Below are 20,031 nucleotides of genomic sequence, written 5' to 3'. Positions count from 1 at the left end.
CCGCGCATTTCCTTTTACTTTCAGAAACTTGAAGACAAGGTCCCTACAACCTTCTCTCCTGTATCCTCAAATGATCCAGATATAAATATTTTAGCACAGTCGCCTGTGTATTTCTGAGGAAGTGTCTGCATAACCGGTCCCTTATTTATAAAGCTCACAAATGCTGTATGACCTGTAATGCTATACCAGCTAATGATCTCTCCCAGAACAGTTGACATGGAAGGATTTTACTTCCACTTCTCACAAGGAGAAAGATGGAGAATTAGAGACGATTACAAAGCAGAATATTTTAATCCATCTCGGTGATCGTTGGGGGCTGTGTGCTAATATTTAAATTGAAGAGGAGGGAGGAGACGGACTGAGGATGGAGAGAAGCCGAGGAGATGGGGGCGGAGCTAGCTCAGCCTATAAAACCCCATGCTCAAAGGGAAACACATTCGTGTGTGCCAGGGCCACTCTCCCGTAACCTAGAGAGATGGGGCAGTCTGTGCAGTGAGGACGGAGCTTGGAAGAAAGAAAACAAGGACAGGAAAACAAACGAGACATAAGAGGACATCTGGAGAAAGCGGAAGGCAGAAGACAGGGAGGGGAAAACAAACCCACAGCAGGTGGAAACAAGATCTAGAGCAAACCGGTCTGGTCCACAGTTGTTTTTCTGGAAGAGAAAAAAGTACCGGAGGACTGCCTTTTTTTCCTTCAGTTAATGAAAACTCTTATCTTCATCATAAAAGAAAAGGCTAAGGGGAGGTAAAGACAATCTTTGTTTTCTTGGGGGCAGAGCTGAATGAAACCCAGATTAGCTCTTTGAAGTGGCTAAAATAAGCCACTGCCTGGTACACATTGCAGAACCATTCTGGTCTCTGAAGATCTACATCCCCTTCAGGAAAATTCCAGCTGGAGTAGCTGGCACAGTTCTATTTTTATATTTAAATATCTATGTCTCTTTCCCCCCCACTTTTAACAACCCTTTCCTTGTTTGTAAGCACGAGTGACAAGAAAGTGTCAATACAGAATAGGAAGATTTTCAGTTTTTTCTTTTATCTGCCTGAGTCTTTTTTAAGAGGGTAGGAGTGGTCCTTATTTCAGAAAAGGACATTTCAATTTGAAAGACAATCTCTTAAAATATATTTACACCCACACATATTTAGAAAGAGAGATACCTTTCGGAGGTTGAAATCCAATGGGAAAGATGGAAAAAGGAGCCAGGCACCGAAACAACACTGAAAAGAACCACCCAGGTGGGAGCAAATCGGATACCACCCCGGAGTCTGGATCTGGAGGGGGCGGAGTAGCCCTGAAGAAAGAGATTGGATTGGTCAGTGCTTGTGGTATCATTGTAGGTGAGTCCAATTTCCTTTCCCATCCACCACTCCTCCCCTTCTCTGGTGGTCCTCTTGTGGAACCTATGCCCCCTCTAAAGTACTATTTTTGCTTCCTACTCCCTTAGAAAAGGATTGTCATTCACCTGTGCTGTAACCCATCCCCAGTGGTCATATTTGATGGGTCTAGGAAGCTGTGTATGTCTTGCATCTCTTCCTTCAAAGCAGGCTGAGCAGTTCTGTCCAGTGTTCATAGAATGGAGCAAAGAGGGTTCACACACCTGGCTGATGGTCAGCATTGCCTGGGAGCTTGTTGAAAATACAAGTCTTCTGGCTCCACACTTGAAGGTTCTGATCCAGTTGGTTTAAAGTGGGGCTAGGGAACCTGAATTTTTAACAGGGTTTCATGCAGCCATCTCTTTAGCAGGTTGGGGACTGTCTTGAGACATATTTAGTAGATGTTTGGTTGTTTTATGTCCTATGAAACATAGGGGGCCTAGGGAATGGATAATAAAAATGGCTACAACAGCGCTAATAATACCTTGCCTTCCTATAGCTTTTTTCATCTTATGCAGCACTTTCACTTTGTAAAGTAGATGTGATGGGGCTGTTATTCCCATTTCACAGATGAGGAAATAAATTATGGGGAAAGGGAGAGACAGATTGTGCCTCTCTGTAAACAGACAGTTTGCAGTTTCTCTAGTTGCCTGTGAGTCTGCCCATCTCCTAACATTCATGGAAGACCTTATGAGGCTCTCAAAGAATGACTAGAACGTGGAGTCAAGGAGGAACCGATGGTTAAAATGGGTCCCAGCTGGAAGACTTTGACTTTGAGGCTGGGGGGCCTGAGTGTTCCTGAGAGTGCCAGTATAGGCCACTCCAACCCCCTAACCACACACTGCTTGGCAGAGGGTCCCAAATATGGTTCTGTCTCTAGACAACACATCTTCCTCTTTCCAGAGAGGCCCTGGAGATGGATGGGCAATGGCTCATTACTTCGGAGAGTGAGCATTTCTTCTGTTTTTGATCGAAGGTTTTACAGACTTCCCAGAGAATGGGGTGAGGGATGGTCAGGCCAGATATGTTTGTGTCCTCTCTCCAAAGTTCCTTTTGAACTTTTTTCTATTGCCCTATTGCCCTATTGTCCTACTTCCCATGAATCAGTGTCTCTGGATGAGCCCATATTACATGCACAGAGGCATTTTGGCACCCGAGCAACAATGACATTGGAGAACGCCCTTGAAATCAAATAAAATCAGTATAGTATTCAGATAATCCTCTTCACCTCTACACCCAGACTTTGGTGATCATGTTATCTCCACTCTGTTTTCAAAATGGAATCCCATTCTATCTAATTCTCTTGACTCTGGGAGGTTTTCCAGGCATCTACAGTTAAGAGAAATGTAATGTTATTTTAGAAAATTACAATCATGATCTGAATCTCTCATTACCTTTTCTTTGCTTCTCCTTTATCTCAATTGCTCAAAAAATGAGATCAGCAAAGTACTCAATACGTACAGCACATGCCAATTTATGGTCTATAAATAGCCCAGAGCCTGTTACCTCTTTCACCAGTTTGACTGATAGGATTAAGCATTTTCCTCCTCTTATTCATATGCAGATGTGTACACCTACATGCACACAAACACAATCAAACCTCTTTCCTGCTTCAGCCTTGCTCACCCACCTCTGTATATGTGCAGGTATTCAAGGGTGGAGGACATTTCTCTATATCCTGAGGTTGTTCTTGTCTCTTTCTTCAACAGGTTTCTAAATGTTGAAGAAATACAATCTTAGTTGGGTAAATATTACTACTGCTTTACCCACAATCTCATAGATTGAGCTTCAGTGTGAAAATAGTCCCAATATTCCATTGACATTACAGTGACAAGAATAATAACTCTAAGGTAAAGGGACATCCCAAATAGGTGATTTCAGAGAAATCAGGATATTTTTCCAAAGTGTGAGAATCTTTGTAGAGTTAATAGGCACTATTCTAGCTCCATTTAAACTAGGGTGAGACACAGATTTTCTCTAGGATTATATGGGGGCAAAATTTTTTCTGCTTTTGTCAGAAGGACATCTGCTTCCAGGAAAAAAAAATTCTTCTTGCTTCCCCTCCTGCATGGCTGTTGAATTGCAGATATGCTGAGCAGCAGCCCCATTCTCTTCTAGAGGGGTTTCTGAGTGGATGATAGTGATTCAAGTTTTTTCAAGACCAAATGCAAAAATAGAAATGGCCTTTTCCATGCAGAATTCAGTGATCTGGTGTTCAACATCAAGACTGTGGAAGAAAGAAAATTAGAAGGCAAAAAGAGGAAAGAAATTTCCTAAGTGAGTCCGGTGATATGGTATGGGAAAGTAACATCTGCCCCAAATCCAACTATCTCATACCCAATTGACTTAGAGGGATAAGTTAAACTATATGTTTCATACAAGCTCATAAAATTTCATTAACAAGCATCATTGATGATCTAAAGTAGGAATAATAGAATGGTAGGTGTTACAAGAATGTAGACGAAACTAATAGAAACCCATGCCCTAGAGTTACTTATAATCTGACTGGAGAGATGACATTCATATACATTAAACAAATAATGAAATTAATGAAATAGTTGAGTTGTGTAAGAGCTGAATAAGGTCAAAGTTAGGTGAAGGGTAGGAAGCACAAGGTGAGAAGTCTCATCCAGCACTAGATTAAGAAACATTTTGAGGATGTTGGAAAAGATGGAATAGAGAAGATGATTCTAGGAGATTTCATAGGTAAAACGTTGACAACTAGGGGCGGCTGGGTGGCTCATTCGGTTAAGCGTCCGACTTTGGCTCAGGTCATGATCTCACGGTCCATGAGTTCGAGCCCCGCGTCGGGCTCTGTGCTGACAGCTCAGAGCCTGGAGCCTGCTTCAGATTCTGTGTCTCCCTCTCTTTCTGGCCCTCCTCCGTTCATGCTCTGTCTCTCTCTGTCTCAAAAATAAATAAACATTAAAAAAAAAGAAACTTTAAAACGTTAACAACTAAACTGTTATTCCCTTGAGCAAAAACAAACAAAAAAAATGTATCTTCTACATCTCTGAATCTTTAGTGTTTAGCCCTATATGGAACAATAACTCAAATGATTGTTGGACTTTATTGGCTCTTGGGAAAGGTCTGCATATAGTAGTAATAAGAAGTGTTTATCTGAAGGACTGTTGGGAACCTGGCTTGAAAATCTTTAAGCAAGGAATAATTTCATCAACATAGACAATTAGGGTGGGCCGTTAAAAAAAAAATTTTTTTTTTTTAAGTAAGCTCTACACTCAACATGGGGCTTGAACTCACAAACCTGAGATTAAGAATTGCATGCTCCACTGGCTGAGCCAGCCAGGCATCCCAGGCCATTTTAATTTTTAATATCACCTTTACCTTAATCTAACCAGTCTATTGTTCTCTATGTACTTGGCTAAGGAAATCTGGTGACAAGAGATGAACTTAGATTTCACTATGAATGTGTAGTTCCCCCAAAATCTAAAGAGAGTGTGACACAGCAGCAAAATTCATCTAATGATACCGAAGTTACTGTTAAGAGCTATCTTTTTTTTTTTTTAGATTTTACTTTTTAAGCAATTATCTCCATCCAACATGGGGCTCAAACCCACAACCTCAAAATCAAGAGTCGCACGTTCCACTGACTGAATCCCCAAGAGCTATCATTATTAAGCACTTACTATACGCCAGACACTCGTGCAGTTACCCAACATCATTATCCTATTTATCCCTCACCATACCTGGCATGGTAGGCACTTATCTCTTTCTCCAGATAAGGAAATGGAGGCTCAGATGGATAAGCAACTTGTTGAAGATCACATAGCTAAAAAGTATTGAAGGTGAGATTCAAACCTAGAGCTTGTCCCAATTCTGAATTGAACTTTTAAGCATTATTCTCTACTATTTCTACTTTTATGTTCTAAAGGAGTGTTTTCCTTTAGACCCTGGGCAGAGGTCCCTCTTTGTTTATATATATATATATATATATATATATATATATATATGGGGTTTTTTCTTTTTTTTTTTCTTTTTCTCTTTCTTTCTTTTTCTTTCTTCTTTCTTTCTTTCTTTTTGAGAGAGAGAGAGTGCACGCACACATGGAGGAGGGGCAGAGGGAAAGAGAGAGAATCTTAATCAGGCTCCACACCCAGCCTGGAGCCCGCCCTGGGGCTTGACCTCACAACCATGAGGTCATGACCTGAACTGAAATCAAGAATCAGATGCTCCATGGACTAAGCCACCCAGGCACCCCTGAGATTTTTTTTTTTTTTTTAATTTTTGGGACAGAGAGAGACAGAGCATGAACGAGGGAGGGGCAGAGAGAGAGGGAGACACAGAATCGGAAACAGGCTCCAGGCTCTGAGCCATCAGCCCAGAGCCTGACGCGGGGCTCGAACTCACGGACCGCGAGATCGTGACCTGGCTGAAGTCGGACACTTAACCGACTGTGCCACCCAGGCGCCCCGAGATATTTTTTTAAAATAGTATTTATTGGGGTTCCTGGCTTGCTCAGTTGGTGGAGCATGCAACTGTTGATCTTGGATTGTGGGTTCAAACCCCACATTGGGTGTAGAGATTACTTAAAAATAAAATCTTTGAAAGAGTAAAGATAAAAGAGTAGTATTTATTGAGCTCTTACTAAATGCCCACAGTTCCTGTGCTATGAGTTTTTATGCATATTACTTTATTTAATCCTGACCATAATCCCATGGAAGTAGATATTATGACTATCTCAATTTTTTTAATTAAAAAAAATTTGTTAATGTTAATTTATATTTGAGAGAAATATAGACAGTGTCGAGTGGGAGAGGGGCAGAAAGACGGGGAGACACAGAATCTGAAGCAGGCTGCAGGCTCTGAGCTGTCAGCACAGAGCCCAATGTGGGGCTCAAACCCATGAACCAAGAGATCATGAGCTGAGCTAAAGTGGGATGTTTAACCCACTGAGCCACCCAGGCGCCCCTCTATTTTTAAACATGGGGAATTGAGTCACAGAACTGGTAGGTAATTTGCCAGTGGTCACACAACCGATTACTGAGATGGTCTGACTCCAGGGCCAAAGCTTTTAGCTATTCTTTATTTCTAATCAGTAACAGAGAGAAAAAGGAGTAAGGCCAGTGTGTATTGTGTGGTGGGGGAGTGGGCCACGGAAGACCATAACTATGACATCAGAGCATCAGAGCCAGTAAAGACCATGGATGTCTGGTACTGAAAAGGCTGGGGGAAAACATTTTTTTTTTTTTTAAGGCTATTTGTCAACAAAAAAGTGTGGCTATCTGTATAACCATATCAAAATGGCACTAGGCTGATTTGGAAAATTTTCAAGTCCAAAAGATTTTCAGACCCATGTGTTTTATACCACTTTAGAAGATTTTATATTTTAGTCTCTAGTATGATGTATTAGCTTTCAAATCCCCCAAATGTCTATTGGATGTTAAACAGAGGGTTGGAGTGTGAAAATTTCTTCTTGAGTTTGCACTACAACTTTTTTAAAAAACATGGAGGGATTAAAATTTGGTTCATTCAGGATGCAAACATGTTTAAAACTCATTGTTCTCAGAGAAAACTCTGAGACAGAAGCCAAGTAGGAGGCTTGTCAAAAGAAACACATCTTGGTTAGTAGAGAAAGGCTTACCCAGCAATGTAATCATAATAGTAAGTAGCGGGGCGCCTGGGTGGCTCAGTCGGTTGAGCGTCCGACTTCGGCTCAGGTCATGGTCTCACAGTCTGTGGGTTCGAGCCCCGCGTCAGGCTCTGTGCTGACAGCTCAGAGCCTGGAGCCTGTTTCCAATCCTGTGTCTCCCTCTCTCTCTGCCCCTCCCCCAGTCTCACTTTGTCTCACTCTGTCTCTCAAAAATAAATAAATATTTTGGGGCGCCTGGGTGGCGCAGTCGGTTAAGCGTCCGACTTCAGCCAGGTCACAATCTCGTGGTCTGGGAGTTCGAGCCCCGCGTCAGGCTCTGGGCTGATGGCTCAGAGCCTGGAGCCTGTTTCCGATTCTGTGTCTCCCTCTCTCTCTGCCCCTCCCTCGTTCATGCTCTGTCTTTCTCTGTCCCAAAAATAAATAAACGTTGAAAAAAAATTTTTTTTCAAAAATAAAAAAATATTAAAAAATAATAATAATAATAATAATAGTAAGTAGCTACCATTTACTGAGCACTACTATGCACTGATAGTAGTATCTTGGTCAGTGCTTTATGAATATACTCTTCTAGGGGCGCCTGGGTGGCTCAGTTGGTTGGGCATCCAACTTCAGCTCAGGTCATGGTCTCGCGGTTTGTGAGTTCAAGCCCCACGTTGGGCTCTGTGCTGGCAGCTCAGAGCCTGAAGCCTGCTTCAGATTCTGTGTCTCCCCCTGTCTCTGCCTCTCCCCCTGTCTCTGCCTCTCCCATGCTCATGCTCTGTCTCTCTCTGTCTCTCAATAATAAATAAACATCAAAAAAATTGTTTTAAATGAATATACTCTTTTAATACCTTGTAATTAGTACTGTCCTAAAAAAGGAAGGGTTTGAATGAATAAGTGGGCAATGACAGACCCAGGATTCCCCCCATGTCATTGAACTCTGAAGCCATTGGGCTTAACCAAAGCTCTCCACAGCATGTAACACGGGGCAGCTGGGGACAGGGATCCTGTTGCATGCTTCCTGCCTCCAGGAAACACGGAGCTCAAGGAGCAATCTGGTTGAGGCTGCTACTGGCAGGACTATAATATGTTCTCCCAAAGAGCAGAGTTATGCAGATTGAGTGACTAGCAAGAGACTCTTGGGATCGGGAGAAGAAAATAGGAACCCAGAAGGTAAAAAAGTATGTCCAAGAAACAAAACCAAATAGCTCATCTTATTTAGAAAAACAACAACATCAAAAATACCCTGTACCCAGATCAAATGACCTTCTGGGACAGGCTGGCACCATATATATATCTTTTCTGAATTAAAACAGCTTATTAAAGTGGTGTGGAGGTAAGGGGCATACAGATTGGGGTTTCTCAAATTGCCTGGTTACCAGGGTTTTTGGCTTTCTTCTGAGGGTTAATCCAGCATCACAGCTGCCTATAAAGAAATGCCTCAGGAGATTCTTTCGTTGCTCTTGTTTTGTTGTTAATGTTTGGGGTGATGAGGGAGTGTCAAAAAAGCAGGCATGAGCAAATAATCCCAAGAATATATTCTGAACCCCCAAAATAACAACGATGTAGAGCCCAGGGAACTAGGAATTGTTCCTTTGCAATCTTTAACTCTTGGCTGAGCATATAGAGCAAGAAAGACTATGCTTGCTCCCTTCCCAGAACACGCCTACGGATGAGGCACCCTGAGTTGCTTCTCTCTGGAGATCTGGAAATGATAAACTGCAGGTTGCTGCTGGGGACAGAAATGGGAGCTGCTGGTTATAGGATTTGAGACTCGTCCATATTTTAACATTCAGCACTCACCGAGCATATTATATGCTGGATCATGTGCTGAGCACTGGTCAATTTTATTTCTAAGAAGCAAAATTATGCTTCAGGTTTATTTTAAGCTATTTTATTTATAGAATGAATGAAGTTTGAGCTAAGAAGCTTTGTTGATTACATCTCATCCCTCATTCTTTGTCACAGTCACAAGTATTCCCATTGGTTTGCTCCCTACCTTAAATATCCTCAGCATTAGCACTGACGTCACTTCTGGGGAGATGGTTTCACAATATGCCAGAAGATGTTCTAGGCAACCTCACACCACGCTTCATGTGTGAAGGTGGATTATCCAGAGAGAGTACCCTTGCTGCAGAATTATCAGTATACTTTTTTCATCTGTATGTAGATTTTAAAGGTACCTGTTTGTATATCTATGAAATGCATAAATGCTCTAGCTGCTTCTTTAGAGTACAATTCTGCATAGAGTATTTAGAAAGCAGCTAATACACACAGGTCATGTTGCCTTAGAGATAAGGAATCATTTGTTAAGTAGATCCTGATGCTGTAGTAGAAGGGGTATAATGAATTTGTCCATGATTTGTATCAGAGTGTTGTTGAAAGGGAAGAAGCATAAATGATGTAGCAGAAGGGGAGGGGCTTTGAAGGGAGTCTTAGGTTTGCAAGATGCTTGCCTATTTATAAGCTTCATAACCTGCAACAAGTTAATTATCAGTTTACTTACCTGTAGAACAGAAGTTTTTTGTGAAGTATTAAAACAGAGCTGGTATCCTATGATATATATTCAATAAATATTAGTTTCTTTCTCTCCTTGAGCTCCTCCTCCTCCACCACTACCCTTACTTCCCCTCCCACCTCCAGTCCCCTGACACACACTCATTAATTCTGGTTCAGAAATTTAGGTTGGGAGGTGCCTGGGTGGCTCATTTAGTTGAGCATCCAACTCTCCAACTCTTGATTTCGGCTCAGGTCATGATCCCAGGGTCATGGGATCAAGCCCTGAGTCAGGCTCCACACTCAGCATGGAGCCTGCTTGGGATTCACTCTCTCTCTCAATCTCTCTCTCTCTCTCTCTCCCTCTGCCACTCCTCCAGTTCTTGCTTGCTTTCTCTCCCTCCCTCTCTCTCTCTCTCTCAAATAAAAGTAGAAAGAAAGAAATTTAAATTGGACTGATCAGGCAAGAGAAGAACTGGCCAACTCAGTTCAAACCTGACCTGCTTATCAACCAGCCAACGCTTTCCCCTTCCTCTCTGCTGATTTGAGTCTTCTTACTCATCAGCATCCATCTTGTACTTCCCCTCTTCCAGGAAGCTTGTTGTGTGTGGCCCACGCCGGTGGGCCTTTCCATCCTTGGTATCCTGTCATACAGCACAGTTGTTGTCAGCTCCATGTCCACTTACATACCCTCACTTCATACACTTCCTTGAGGGTAAAGACTCAGTGTTACTCATTTTCACATCCCTGAGTATTCAGCCTGGCACATGGCAAATGCTTAGAAAGTATTTGTTGAATAATAGCAGCCAGTTAAAAACAAATCATCCACTGGAGATATTTCCCAACAATGTAAATATACTTAATGCTACTGAACTGTACATTTTTTTTTTTTATCAAGAAGGTACCATCTTCAGATTCTTTTTTTTTTTAACGTTTATTTATTTTTGAGACAGAGAGAGACAGAGCATGAATGGGGGAGGGTCAGAGAGAGAGGGAGACACAGAATCTGAAGCAGGCTCCAGGCTCTGAACAGTCAGCACAGAGCCCAACTCACGGGGCTTGAACTCACTGACCGTGAGATCATGACCCGAGCCAAAGTCTGACACTTAACCGACTGAGCCACCCAGGCACCCCTGAACTGTACACTTAAAAATGGTTAAGATGGTAAATATAATGTTATATGTCTTTTACTACAACAAAATATTCTTTAGCTTAAAATTGGGTTATTCCCATGAACAGTAAATGTTTGTGCTTGGCATAAAAAAAAATCATCCAAGTTCCAATCTAAAAGGGATTTTAGGGATTAGCCAGATAATGACAATGAGGCTTGAAGTTAGAACAGTGTTTCTCAATGTCAGCACTGTTACCTTCTGGGCCAGACACTTTTTGGTTGTGGGGGGCTGTCACATGTATTGAAGGATAAATGCTTAACATCAGCCATGGCCTCTACTCACTAGATGCCATAGCACCCCCTCCCCCAGTTGTAACAATCAAGAGTGTCTCCAGTCATTGCCAACTGTCCCCTGGGGCTGGGGGACATGGTGCAAAATTGCCCCTGGATGAGAACCACTGTTGTAGAAAAAACCTGTCTCTGCTAGTGCCTTCTTCCCCAACAAGACAGGAAGATGCTAGAGGTTAGATGTGAATGTTAGTGGGCATATGTGAGGATGCAGCACTCGTAGCCCTTCAAGCCAGGATGCTATGCTTTTCAGGGGCTGGTGGGTGGTGGTTGGCTCCGTCTTGTCATTAAAAGTCCATGTGTGAACAAGTGCTTCCCAATTACCTTTTAAAGCAAGCATGTACAGAGTGGGTGCTCAATAAATACTTTTTGAGATGCAATTACCTGCTGGCCGCCCACTTACAGCATCTAAAAATTATACCTAGACAGGCAGACAAATGACTCAGAGAATGCTTCATGGTCCTGGCTCTACAGCGCTGTTTTGGAGCCAAGCTTCCAAAGCAAGCCACTGGATTCTTCTAGATATAGACTCTATCTCTACTGCTATAAATCCTAGCAATTCCTTATATTTGCTAGCACTTTACAGACTATAAAGTGCTCCCACACATACATGACCTCCACCCTCCTTTTTTTTTTCATATGTGACCTCCCTTGATTCCCATAACAACCTTGTGAGGTAGTCAGGGCAGGAACAATTATTCCCATTCAGCAGGTAAAGGAAAGGGCTGTCAGAAAAATTCAGGTCACACAACTTGTGAGTGGCAAAGCAAGGAATCAATGGCTCCCCCAATTCTGAGCCTTCCGCCCTTTTCATTTTTCAGTAAGGAATCCAAAACAGCAGAGTCCTGCAGCACCTTCCACATGTTTATTCTGCCAGATATAGAAACTCTGCAGGGCACATGTCAGTCTTGACCTGTTGTCACCCTGATGTAACTATTTGTATGGTCCTAATGGGAAAGTCTATACAGGGTAGGAAACATGGTGAGCTTCCTGCCATGAGGATCAAGGCCCCCAATATACCAGATCCTGCTTCCACACTTCCCCCAGTCCTGAAAATCCTGAGATCTTCTCAGCCAGTTTAAGGAAGAAGCATAAAGAAAGTTCACCTGGCTTTCTCTAAACATTATAGAAATGGACAGAACCTCCAAGCCCTAAGAGGATCTCTGATTAGACTCTAAGACTAGCATGAGCTATTAAGGAAGGCCAAAAGCTTTTGGATTAGAGGGTCTGTTGGGCATTAGAAGTCTGTAATTCCATGCCGTAGGAAATTCTTTGATGCCTACAGCATTCTAGTGTGGACAGGCCTGGATGTGAGTAAGGCCTTAATAGGAGTCACATGAACATTGGCCCACAAGTGGGGAAATCAAGTTATACATGGCAAATGTGGATTTTCTTAATTCCAAATTTTTTTCTGGTGAAGACTTGCCCACTGATATAACCTGGAGTGGTTTGCTTGGCTTTTCTTTGACAGAAGAAGCCAAGTTGGGCCTCATTGTCCAGGCATCCTAGGACTCATTTTTTTACCAAAGAAGATCTATATGATAAGGTGATTATATTACTAATTGGGATGGATGAAAGGAAGGATTGAAACCTTGGCTATACCAGATGAATGGGCATCTCATTCTTAAATGTTTTATAGACAATGAGTCTAAGAGTAAAACAATGGAGAAAAGCATCCCTACAGTAATCAACTTTCTTTCAACCTGTCATCAAGAAAGGTCCATAGTCAAGATAGAAAAGACCTTTCTCACTTCTCCTTTTTCTTTTTTTAATTTTTTTTTATGTTTATTTATTTTTGAGACAGAGAGAGACAGAGCATGAACAGGGAAGGGGCAGAGAGAGAGAGGGAGACACAGAATCGGAAGCAGGCTCCAGGCTCCGAGCCATCAGCCCAGAGCCCGATGTGGGGCTTGAACCCATGGACCGCGAGATCGTGACCTGAGCTGAAGTCGGACGCTCAACCAACTGAGCCACCCAGGCGCCCCTCCACTTCTCCTTTTTCAAAGCCACTCCAGAAAAAACACATTTGGACAGGGTCCAAGTGTAAAAGCCCTCCAGTTAAAGTCTCTATTGTGCAATTTCTAGAGGAGAGGCCCTGTAGAATAGTGGAGGAAACCCAGGCTGGGAGTCCAAGGACTTGGACTGCTTATGCAGTCCTTGCTGCCTATGCAATATGTGACTTTGGTCAAGTCTCCTCGCCTCTCTAAAACTCAGTCTTAGCAAAGGTAAATATAAATGATAGTACCTGCCCTGTGCACCTAAGAAAGTAGTTCTGAGAATCAAATAAAGTAATGGATGAGAACACTTTGTAAATCACCATCGAAGGTGGTACAGTAGAAAGAAGGAATCAGATCTGTGTTCTAATTCCTTAATAAGCATCTTATCTTAATAAGTATCATCTTAGTAAAGCTGACTATTTCCTGGGAAAAGCTTGAGGCTGTGTGACAGAAGATTTAGGTTCTAATCCAGTTACTACTAACCTACTCTGTGATTTAGGCAAATAACTACCTCTCTGGGTCTCAGTTTCTTCATCCATAAAATAGGGATAGTAATACCTCTCTCATTTTTTCCCATTTGGAAAATGGGAGTAATAGTTGCCCTATTTTCTTCCCCTACAAATTGGAGACAGTAATAATAGCCAGATCACTCTCTTCAGCAGTGAAAGAAGTGGGTTGCTTTACTCATTTGCCTACAAAACACAATTGACCTACTTTACAGGATTTGGAGGTTCCAAAGAAACGTGTACATTAAATTGTTCTGTGGACATAAGTTCTAGATGGATGTCTGACATCATTCATTCAGTAAACATTTATGGAGTGTCTACTGTGTGACACTTTACAAGTGAGAGGATGCAGTAAATAGTAGGCATTACTCTTGACTAAATGTAATGTGAATGTTCTTTCAGCTTCAGAACACAGCTCTGTGTAACATTCCTTCCCCTGCAGAAGCTCCAGAGGCCACTAAGGTGGAGGAAAAGTTATCTGATTCTGGTTTTCTAGGTAGCGGCTTCCTAGAATCAGAGAGACATTCCTCTTCTTCCTGTTCTCTAGCACTCTGTTTTGGCTAGCATAATTTTTTTTTTTAAGCTTATATCTTTGTAATTTTAGTTTGGTCAAAGTTAAGATTTCAGGGTAGGGGGTAGAGTCAAATTTTTATAAAGTAAAGACTCTTGTCCCAATGTCAACCCATTATGACCCTCACCATCACCTCAGCAACTCCACAGAAGGACATGTTATCCAAGAATAAGGAGACACAGTTAAGTGATCAGACTTGCAAAGGGCTGTTGGTGTTACACATCCCATTTTCCAGCAGCTGCCTGCCTCTGGAATGAGAAAAGGAGCACACACTCTGGAAATGCCAGAACAAAGGCTGGAGAACAGAAATGCTTACAGATCCCCACTGCAGTATTTGTTTTCCAAGAATCCTTGGTGGAACATTGACACTTAATTCCTGAGAAGACGGAATCTCTTTGATAACGTTCACTCCCACTTCCTCCTTGTGACAGCCATTCCTGGCTCTGAGAAACACCTACCCATTCCTCCACCACCTCCCTTTCCAGCACCTTAAAGACCAAAGTCAAACCTTGTTTTTCTCCTGTATTGATTATTTTTCTAACCCCTTGAACTACTTTTATAACTCTAGCTGTATTACTCTCCTCTTGGCTGGCTTTGAAATGCCCTACAAATTACTTTTCTGATAAATTCCTGCTAGGCAAGGAGTTTACTATCACTTTTCAGCATTGTTAGCAACCCCATCCCTTGTTCTCAACTCCCGGCACTTGGTGTCTTTCAGGGGACAGGAGCACGTTACGTTTGGCAAGTTAAGGGTCACTTGCTAGGGTAACTGTGTCCTGAGTCTTAGCACACTACCAGAAGGCCTTCTAGTCTCCACTAGCCTAACCTTCATGCAAAACACATATGGAGACTGGTGGAGGAGAGAGGGAGGCTGTTCCTATCACATAGGACTTTAAGTAAACGTACAAGAAAAGGAAAAGTCTTTAAGAACTAATGAGGCCCAGAATCTCATTTTTCTATCTCTCTTTGCCTGATGTTTAGATCACAAAGCTGAACATAAGGGATTGTTACTTCTTTTAGCTTCATCTGTGTATTTAGCCCGGTTCTGTTGGGATAGACTATCTGCACAGAAGCAAGGCAAGTTTGAGACAAATGTGCTTCCTTACCATCTGAATCTAGCTGCAGATGCTGTATGTCAGTCTCACGGTTGCTGCTGTCATACCTGCCTAGACCCCTTTCCTCTCCCATTAGTCATCTGAAGCTTCAATTTTTTAGTGTGAAAAGCATTCTTTATCCAAGAGGAATAAGATGTATTATTTAAAAAAATTTTTTTAATGTTTATTTATTTTCAAGACAGAGAGCATGAACGGGGGAGGGGCAGAGAGAGAGAGCGAGACACAGAATCCGAAGCAGGCTCCAGGCTCTGAGCTGTCAGCGCAGAACCTGATGTGGGGCTCGAACTCATGAACTATGAGATCATGACCTGAGCTGAAGTCAGACGCTCAACCGACTGAGCCACCCAGGGGCCCCAAAGATGTATTATTTTTAGGATGTGACTATTCACTGAAATAGAATGTTCCCTTTCACTGAAATAACCAGATGCATGAATTTTGGTTTAGATGTGAAAGTTCCAGGACTGGACTGAGGTTGAGTTGTGGTTCAGATCTGAAAGTCGTTTTTGAAAATTGAGTGTAAAATCTCATACTCTGCATCTTGTTCAGCCCAGATATGGTTCCAAACCCCCTAAGAGAGGTGGTGGGAGTTTCAGATGTCCTCAGAACATTGTCAAACCAAGCTGGCCTCATAATACTCCAGTTCTGATTTTCTACCTGCATTCACTTAGTCTCTGATTCTTCCCTCAGCCCTCAAAGAACTTTCTTTCAAAGAACCTGTGCAGTGCACCCTGATCACCTTGAATCACAAGAAGTAGAGGAAAGCTTGGGATGGAGCATGTCAGGAGCTCCCCCCACCCATCTGTTCCTCCCCTGCCCAATATACACATCCCAGTAGCCAACTATTCAGTCCTTGCTACCCGTCTCACCTCTCAGGAGAAAGCTGGCCTTTCTGCACACAGAAGCAGAAATAGATTAGTGGAAAATGCACTGGATTAAGCATCAGGAGACTGACTTCTAGATCCAATTTTACCCATCAGTAGCCGTGGAATTTGGAAAAAGTCACTTAACCCCTCCATGTCTTAGCCTTTTTGTAAAATAAAGAGAGAAATACCTATTCTTCCTCTTCTTCCTGAATTTCGTAAGGTTTTTGTGAGGGTCGCATGAAACAATGGAGGGGAACGACCTTTGGAAGAATATAGTGCTGAACCTTTGCACGTATTGCACTCCTACAAACCACTTCCAAGCTACTAGGACTGTTTTTATAGGGTTATTTCATATTTCTTACCAAGGGTGGGGCTGTCATGTCTGGGGTAAAAGCCAGCCTCTAGAAGTGCTATTGATGCTCCTGGGTCTTAAAAAACCCCAGGCATGGGGTATGACCACAATCTATACAAAGTTTATGGCCCTTAGGCTCATTTTTGAAGCTTTCTACCCTGCAGATTGTCTCTGGCAATAGATTGCTTTTCCAGTCCTGCCATTTCCAGTTAGTCTTAAGATTTCTGTTGCCTCGAGTAGCCCAGTAAGAGGGTCTTAAAGTTCAATACCTGAGCCACTACTTGCTACCATGTAGACTTGGACAATGCACTTGATATCTCTGAGACTCAGTTTCCTCCTCTGTAAAATGGATAAAATTATATCTGACTCCATAGGGGTATCCTGAGGACCAAAGGAGACATGTAAATTATTAGTAGACACACCTGCCTGAAGGTGTGTTCCAAAGGCATTTTAGGATCAAACCAGAGATAAGACCACTGCTGCAAATGCCAGTCTTGCCAATTGTGCTGACTCCACTGTCTTCCCTGACAACCTTGGTGCCTTCTGCAGGGAACATCATTGGCTCTGGGATCTTCGTCTCGCCAAAAGGTGTGCTGGAGAACGCCGGCTCTGTGGGCCTTGCTCTCATTGTCTGGATTGTGACTGGTCTCATCACAGCTGTGGGAGCCCTGTGCTATGCTGAGCTTGGTGTCACCATCCCCAAATCTGGAGGTGACTACTCCTACGTCAAGGACATCTTTGGAGGACTGGCTGGGTAAGAGGATCCACAGAGGCCTGTGTTGTCTAGAAGCCAAGGCCAGTGGTTTCCAGTGTGCCTAGGAGAGCTAGAGAATAGGATTCCTCTTTTGCTTCCCTGTCATGGTCACTAATGTAGCTGTGTGTCCCCTTGATTCTTCTGAGGATGGCAGAAGAACCAGGTTGTAGTTTTTACCTCTTTGTTGATTTCAGTGGGCAAGATTCTATGAGTGGTAACAAATTGGGCTTTATGACAACTCTGACCATAGACTCACAGAGAAAACACATCACAAAACAAAGCCCTTTTGTTTTACAAATTAGAGTGACCACCTAAGAAATGGGGTACCCTCTTCTCACACTATCAAGGATGAGGCCTCCCAGCAGAGTCAGCCCCTGATCTTGAATTTCCTCAGCTTCTGCAGCCCTGCTACTGAGGAGCTGAACCCTTATCAGGGGGCCAAGAATGTGGAGGGCACTTTCCCCTCATGCCCCCACTCAGTGCTGCCCCTGGCAGTTGCTTAAAATGGCCACACCCTAAGCATGTCCTGGTTGTCAGAATTCTCAGGTTGCCTATTTTATTTTCCACCACTGGATTCTAGGAGCCAGGGCTCAGAGAAGAGATGATAAAAGGAGAGGGGAGAGAGAAGAATGCCGAGACATGTGTTCACACTAGCAGACACTTAGCTCCTCGTCGTCAAACCACTTTATTGTCATTGCAGAGGGCCAACTGTCTCATTGAGCAGGGGTTGGGGTCCTCAGCATCCCTGAAAATGAAAAGGAAATGTACCCCTTTAGCCCACCCACCTCTACTGCCCAGTGACTTGCCCAGGTTTCTTTTGATGACTCCTGAATCCCTGCCATGCATGTCATTGGGGTGGGAGTCTCTGTGGCTGTCTTGGGTCAAGTTCTGTCCTGTTCCCCCTTCAGGTTCCTGAGGCTTTGGATTGCGGTGCTGGTGATCTACCCCACCAACCAGGCTGTCATCGCCCTCACCTTCTCCAACTATGTGCTGCAGCCTCTCTTCCCCACCTGCTTCCCCCCAGAGTCTGGCCTTCGACTCCTGGCTGCCATCTGCTTATGTAAGTGCCATCTGGGCCTTGCTCCTAGGACGGCCTCTTTTGGCCTTCCTGGTGGTCCGCTTGTCTCTGATTCTCCTTCCTCTCCCTCTTTCTTTCCTTCCCTCCTTTATTTCCACGCCCCCCCCCCCATTACTTTTCCAACATGTGTGCCTTGGATGAATTGATTATGCATATAATTATCTGGTGTTAAAAAAGAAGAAACTAGGGTGCCTGGGGTGGCTCAGTCGGTTGAGCATCTGACCGGCTCAGGTCATGATCTCATAGCTTGTGAGTTCGAGCCCTGCGTCGGGCTGTGCTGACAGCTGAAAGCCTGGAGCCTGCTTCAGATTCTGTGTCTTCATCTCTCTCTGCCCCTCCCTCACTCACGTTCTCTGTGTGTGTGTGTCTCTCACATTAAAAAATTTTCAAAAAAAAAAAAAAAAAAAGAAGAAGGAGAAGGAGAAACGTAAATAGCTGCTCAGGGGCACAGTAATTTTCACCAGCAAGGTTCTTTACATCATACACAGCACTTTCACCTATATTATCTGATCTGAGCCTCATGACAAATCCATGAGGTAAGCGGGGCCAATATTATCACTTTCCTAGAGCAGGTAAGTACAAGAGCCAGGCAAATGAATACTCAAGGTGGCAGGCCCTGAGTGGAGCCCAGATCTCCTAATTCCTTCTCTTTCTAGCACATACACTGTGGAGGCTCCCTGATGCTTGTAGGAAGATTTTTTTTCCGGCTTCATCCATCTCTACCTCAATCTGCCAGTTCACAGCTTAAAACTCTTTGGGAGGAGAGTGTAAAGCTGTGAGTTGGGAGAAAATAAGTGCATTGTCTATGGTCTCTACCCTTAATATGCTTTCTACCTAACTGGGGAGAAGAGCCGCAGAAACAGGTTCTGTAGTAAGGATTCAATTTCAGTAAAATTTCAGAGAAGGGGCAGGGGTGCCTGGGTGGCTCAGTCCATTAAGTGTCTGACTGCTGCTCAGGTCATGATCTCATGGTTCATGAGTTCGTGAGTTCAAGCCCCAGAGTTTGCTTCAGATCCTCTGTCTTCCTTTCTCTCTGCCCCCACCCTGTTCTCTCTCTCTCTCTCAAAAATAAACATTTTTTAAAAATTCAGAGAAGCTAAGTGAAATAAGCCATACAGAGAAAGACAGATACCATATGGTTTCACTCTTATGTGGATCCTGAGAAACTTAACAGGAACCCATGGGGGAGGGGAAGGAAAAAAAAAAAAAAAGAGGTTAGAATGGGAGAGAGCCAAAGCATAAGAGACTGTTAAAAACTGAGAACAAACTGAGGGTTGATGGGGGGTGGGAGGGAGGAGAGGGTGGGTGATGGGTATTGAGGAGGGCACCTTTTGGGATGAGCACTGGGTGTTGTATGGAAACCAATTTGTCAATAAATTTCAGAAAAAAAAAAAAGGAAAAAAAAAAAGGAAAAAAAAAATTCAGAGAAGAAGGAAAGATGTTTGTGAGCTGGAATAGGTTAGAGATTTGTGTAGAGAAATTCTGCAACTCATATTTTTAGGAAGTCTCAGGGATCTCAATAGATTGAGATATTTTATATATTTTAACCAAAAACTAATTTTTAAAGAAAATATTTGGATTTTTTCCAGGCTCCACTTTTTGGAATTAACATGATCCCTGCCTTCTCGTACCTTTCAATACACATACACTTAGCTGAGGGCAGTGACCATCTGGGCCACACTTTTTCCCAGATCTTGATGTTTTCCCTCTGTCAGGCTGGTGGGAAAGAAGAGGAGGGGTCACTTGCCCACCCCGAGGCCTCTCACAGGGGTAGTCTCCTTGGCAAGCATGCCCTCTTTGGCAGTGGTATACAGCTCTAGGAGAGACCCCTACCATCCAAGCAGGTGGTACTATGGGGCCAAGATACTTATTTG

At 43.2% G+C, this 20,031-nt stretch overlaps 1 protein-coding gene across 1 annotated transcript in view; it reads left to right on the top strand.

Annotated features, from left to right (window-relative positions):
- The first annotated feature begins 453 nt into the window (after nucleotides 1-453).
- SLC7A8 (solute carrier family 7 member 8) overlaps nucleotides 454-20,031 on the top strand; it is a 52,203-nt gene continuing 32,625 nt past the window's right edge. Inside the window, exons 1-4 of the mRNA XM_047864289.1 lie at nucleotides 454-747; nucleotides 1,149-1,340; nucleotides 16,875-17,079; nucleotides 17,988-18,139. Of these exons, the coding sequence (XP_047720245.1) occupies nucleotides 1,181-1,340; nucleotides 16,875-17,079; nucleotides 17,988-18,139 (517 nt within the window). The 5' untranslated portion in view covers nucleotides 454-747; nucleotides 1,149-1,180. The remainder of the gene's footprint in view (nucleotides 748-1,148; nucleotides 1,341-16,874; nucleotides 17,080-17,987; nucleotides 18,140-20,031) is intronic.

This window comes from Prionailurus viverrinus, chromosome B3 (assembly GCF_022837055.1).
Source record: "Prionailurus viverrinus isolate Anna chromosome B3, UM_Priviv_1.0, whole genome shotgun sequence".
NCBI classification, from domain to species: Eukaryota; Metazoa; Chordata; class Mammalia; order Carnivora; family Felidae; genus Prionailurus; species Prionailurus viverrinus.
The sequence above is the reverse complement of the archived record's forward strand: the minus strand, read 5'-3'. Positions and strand labels throughout refer to the sequence as shown.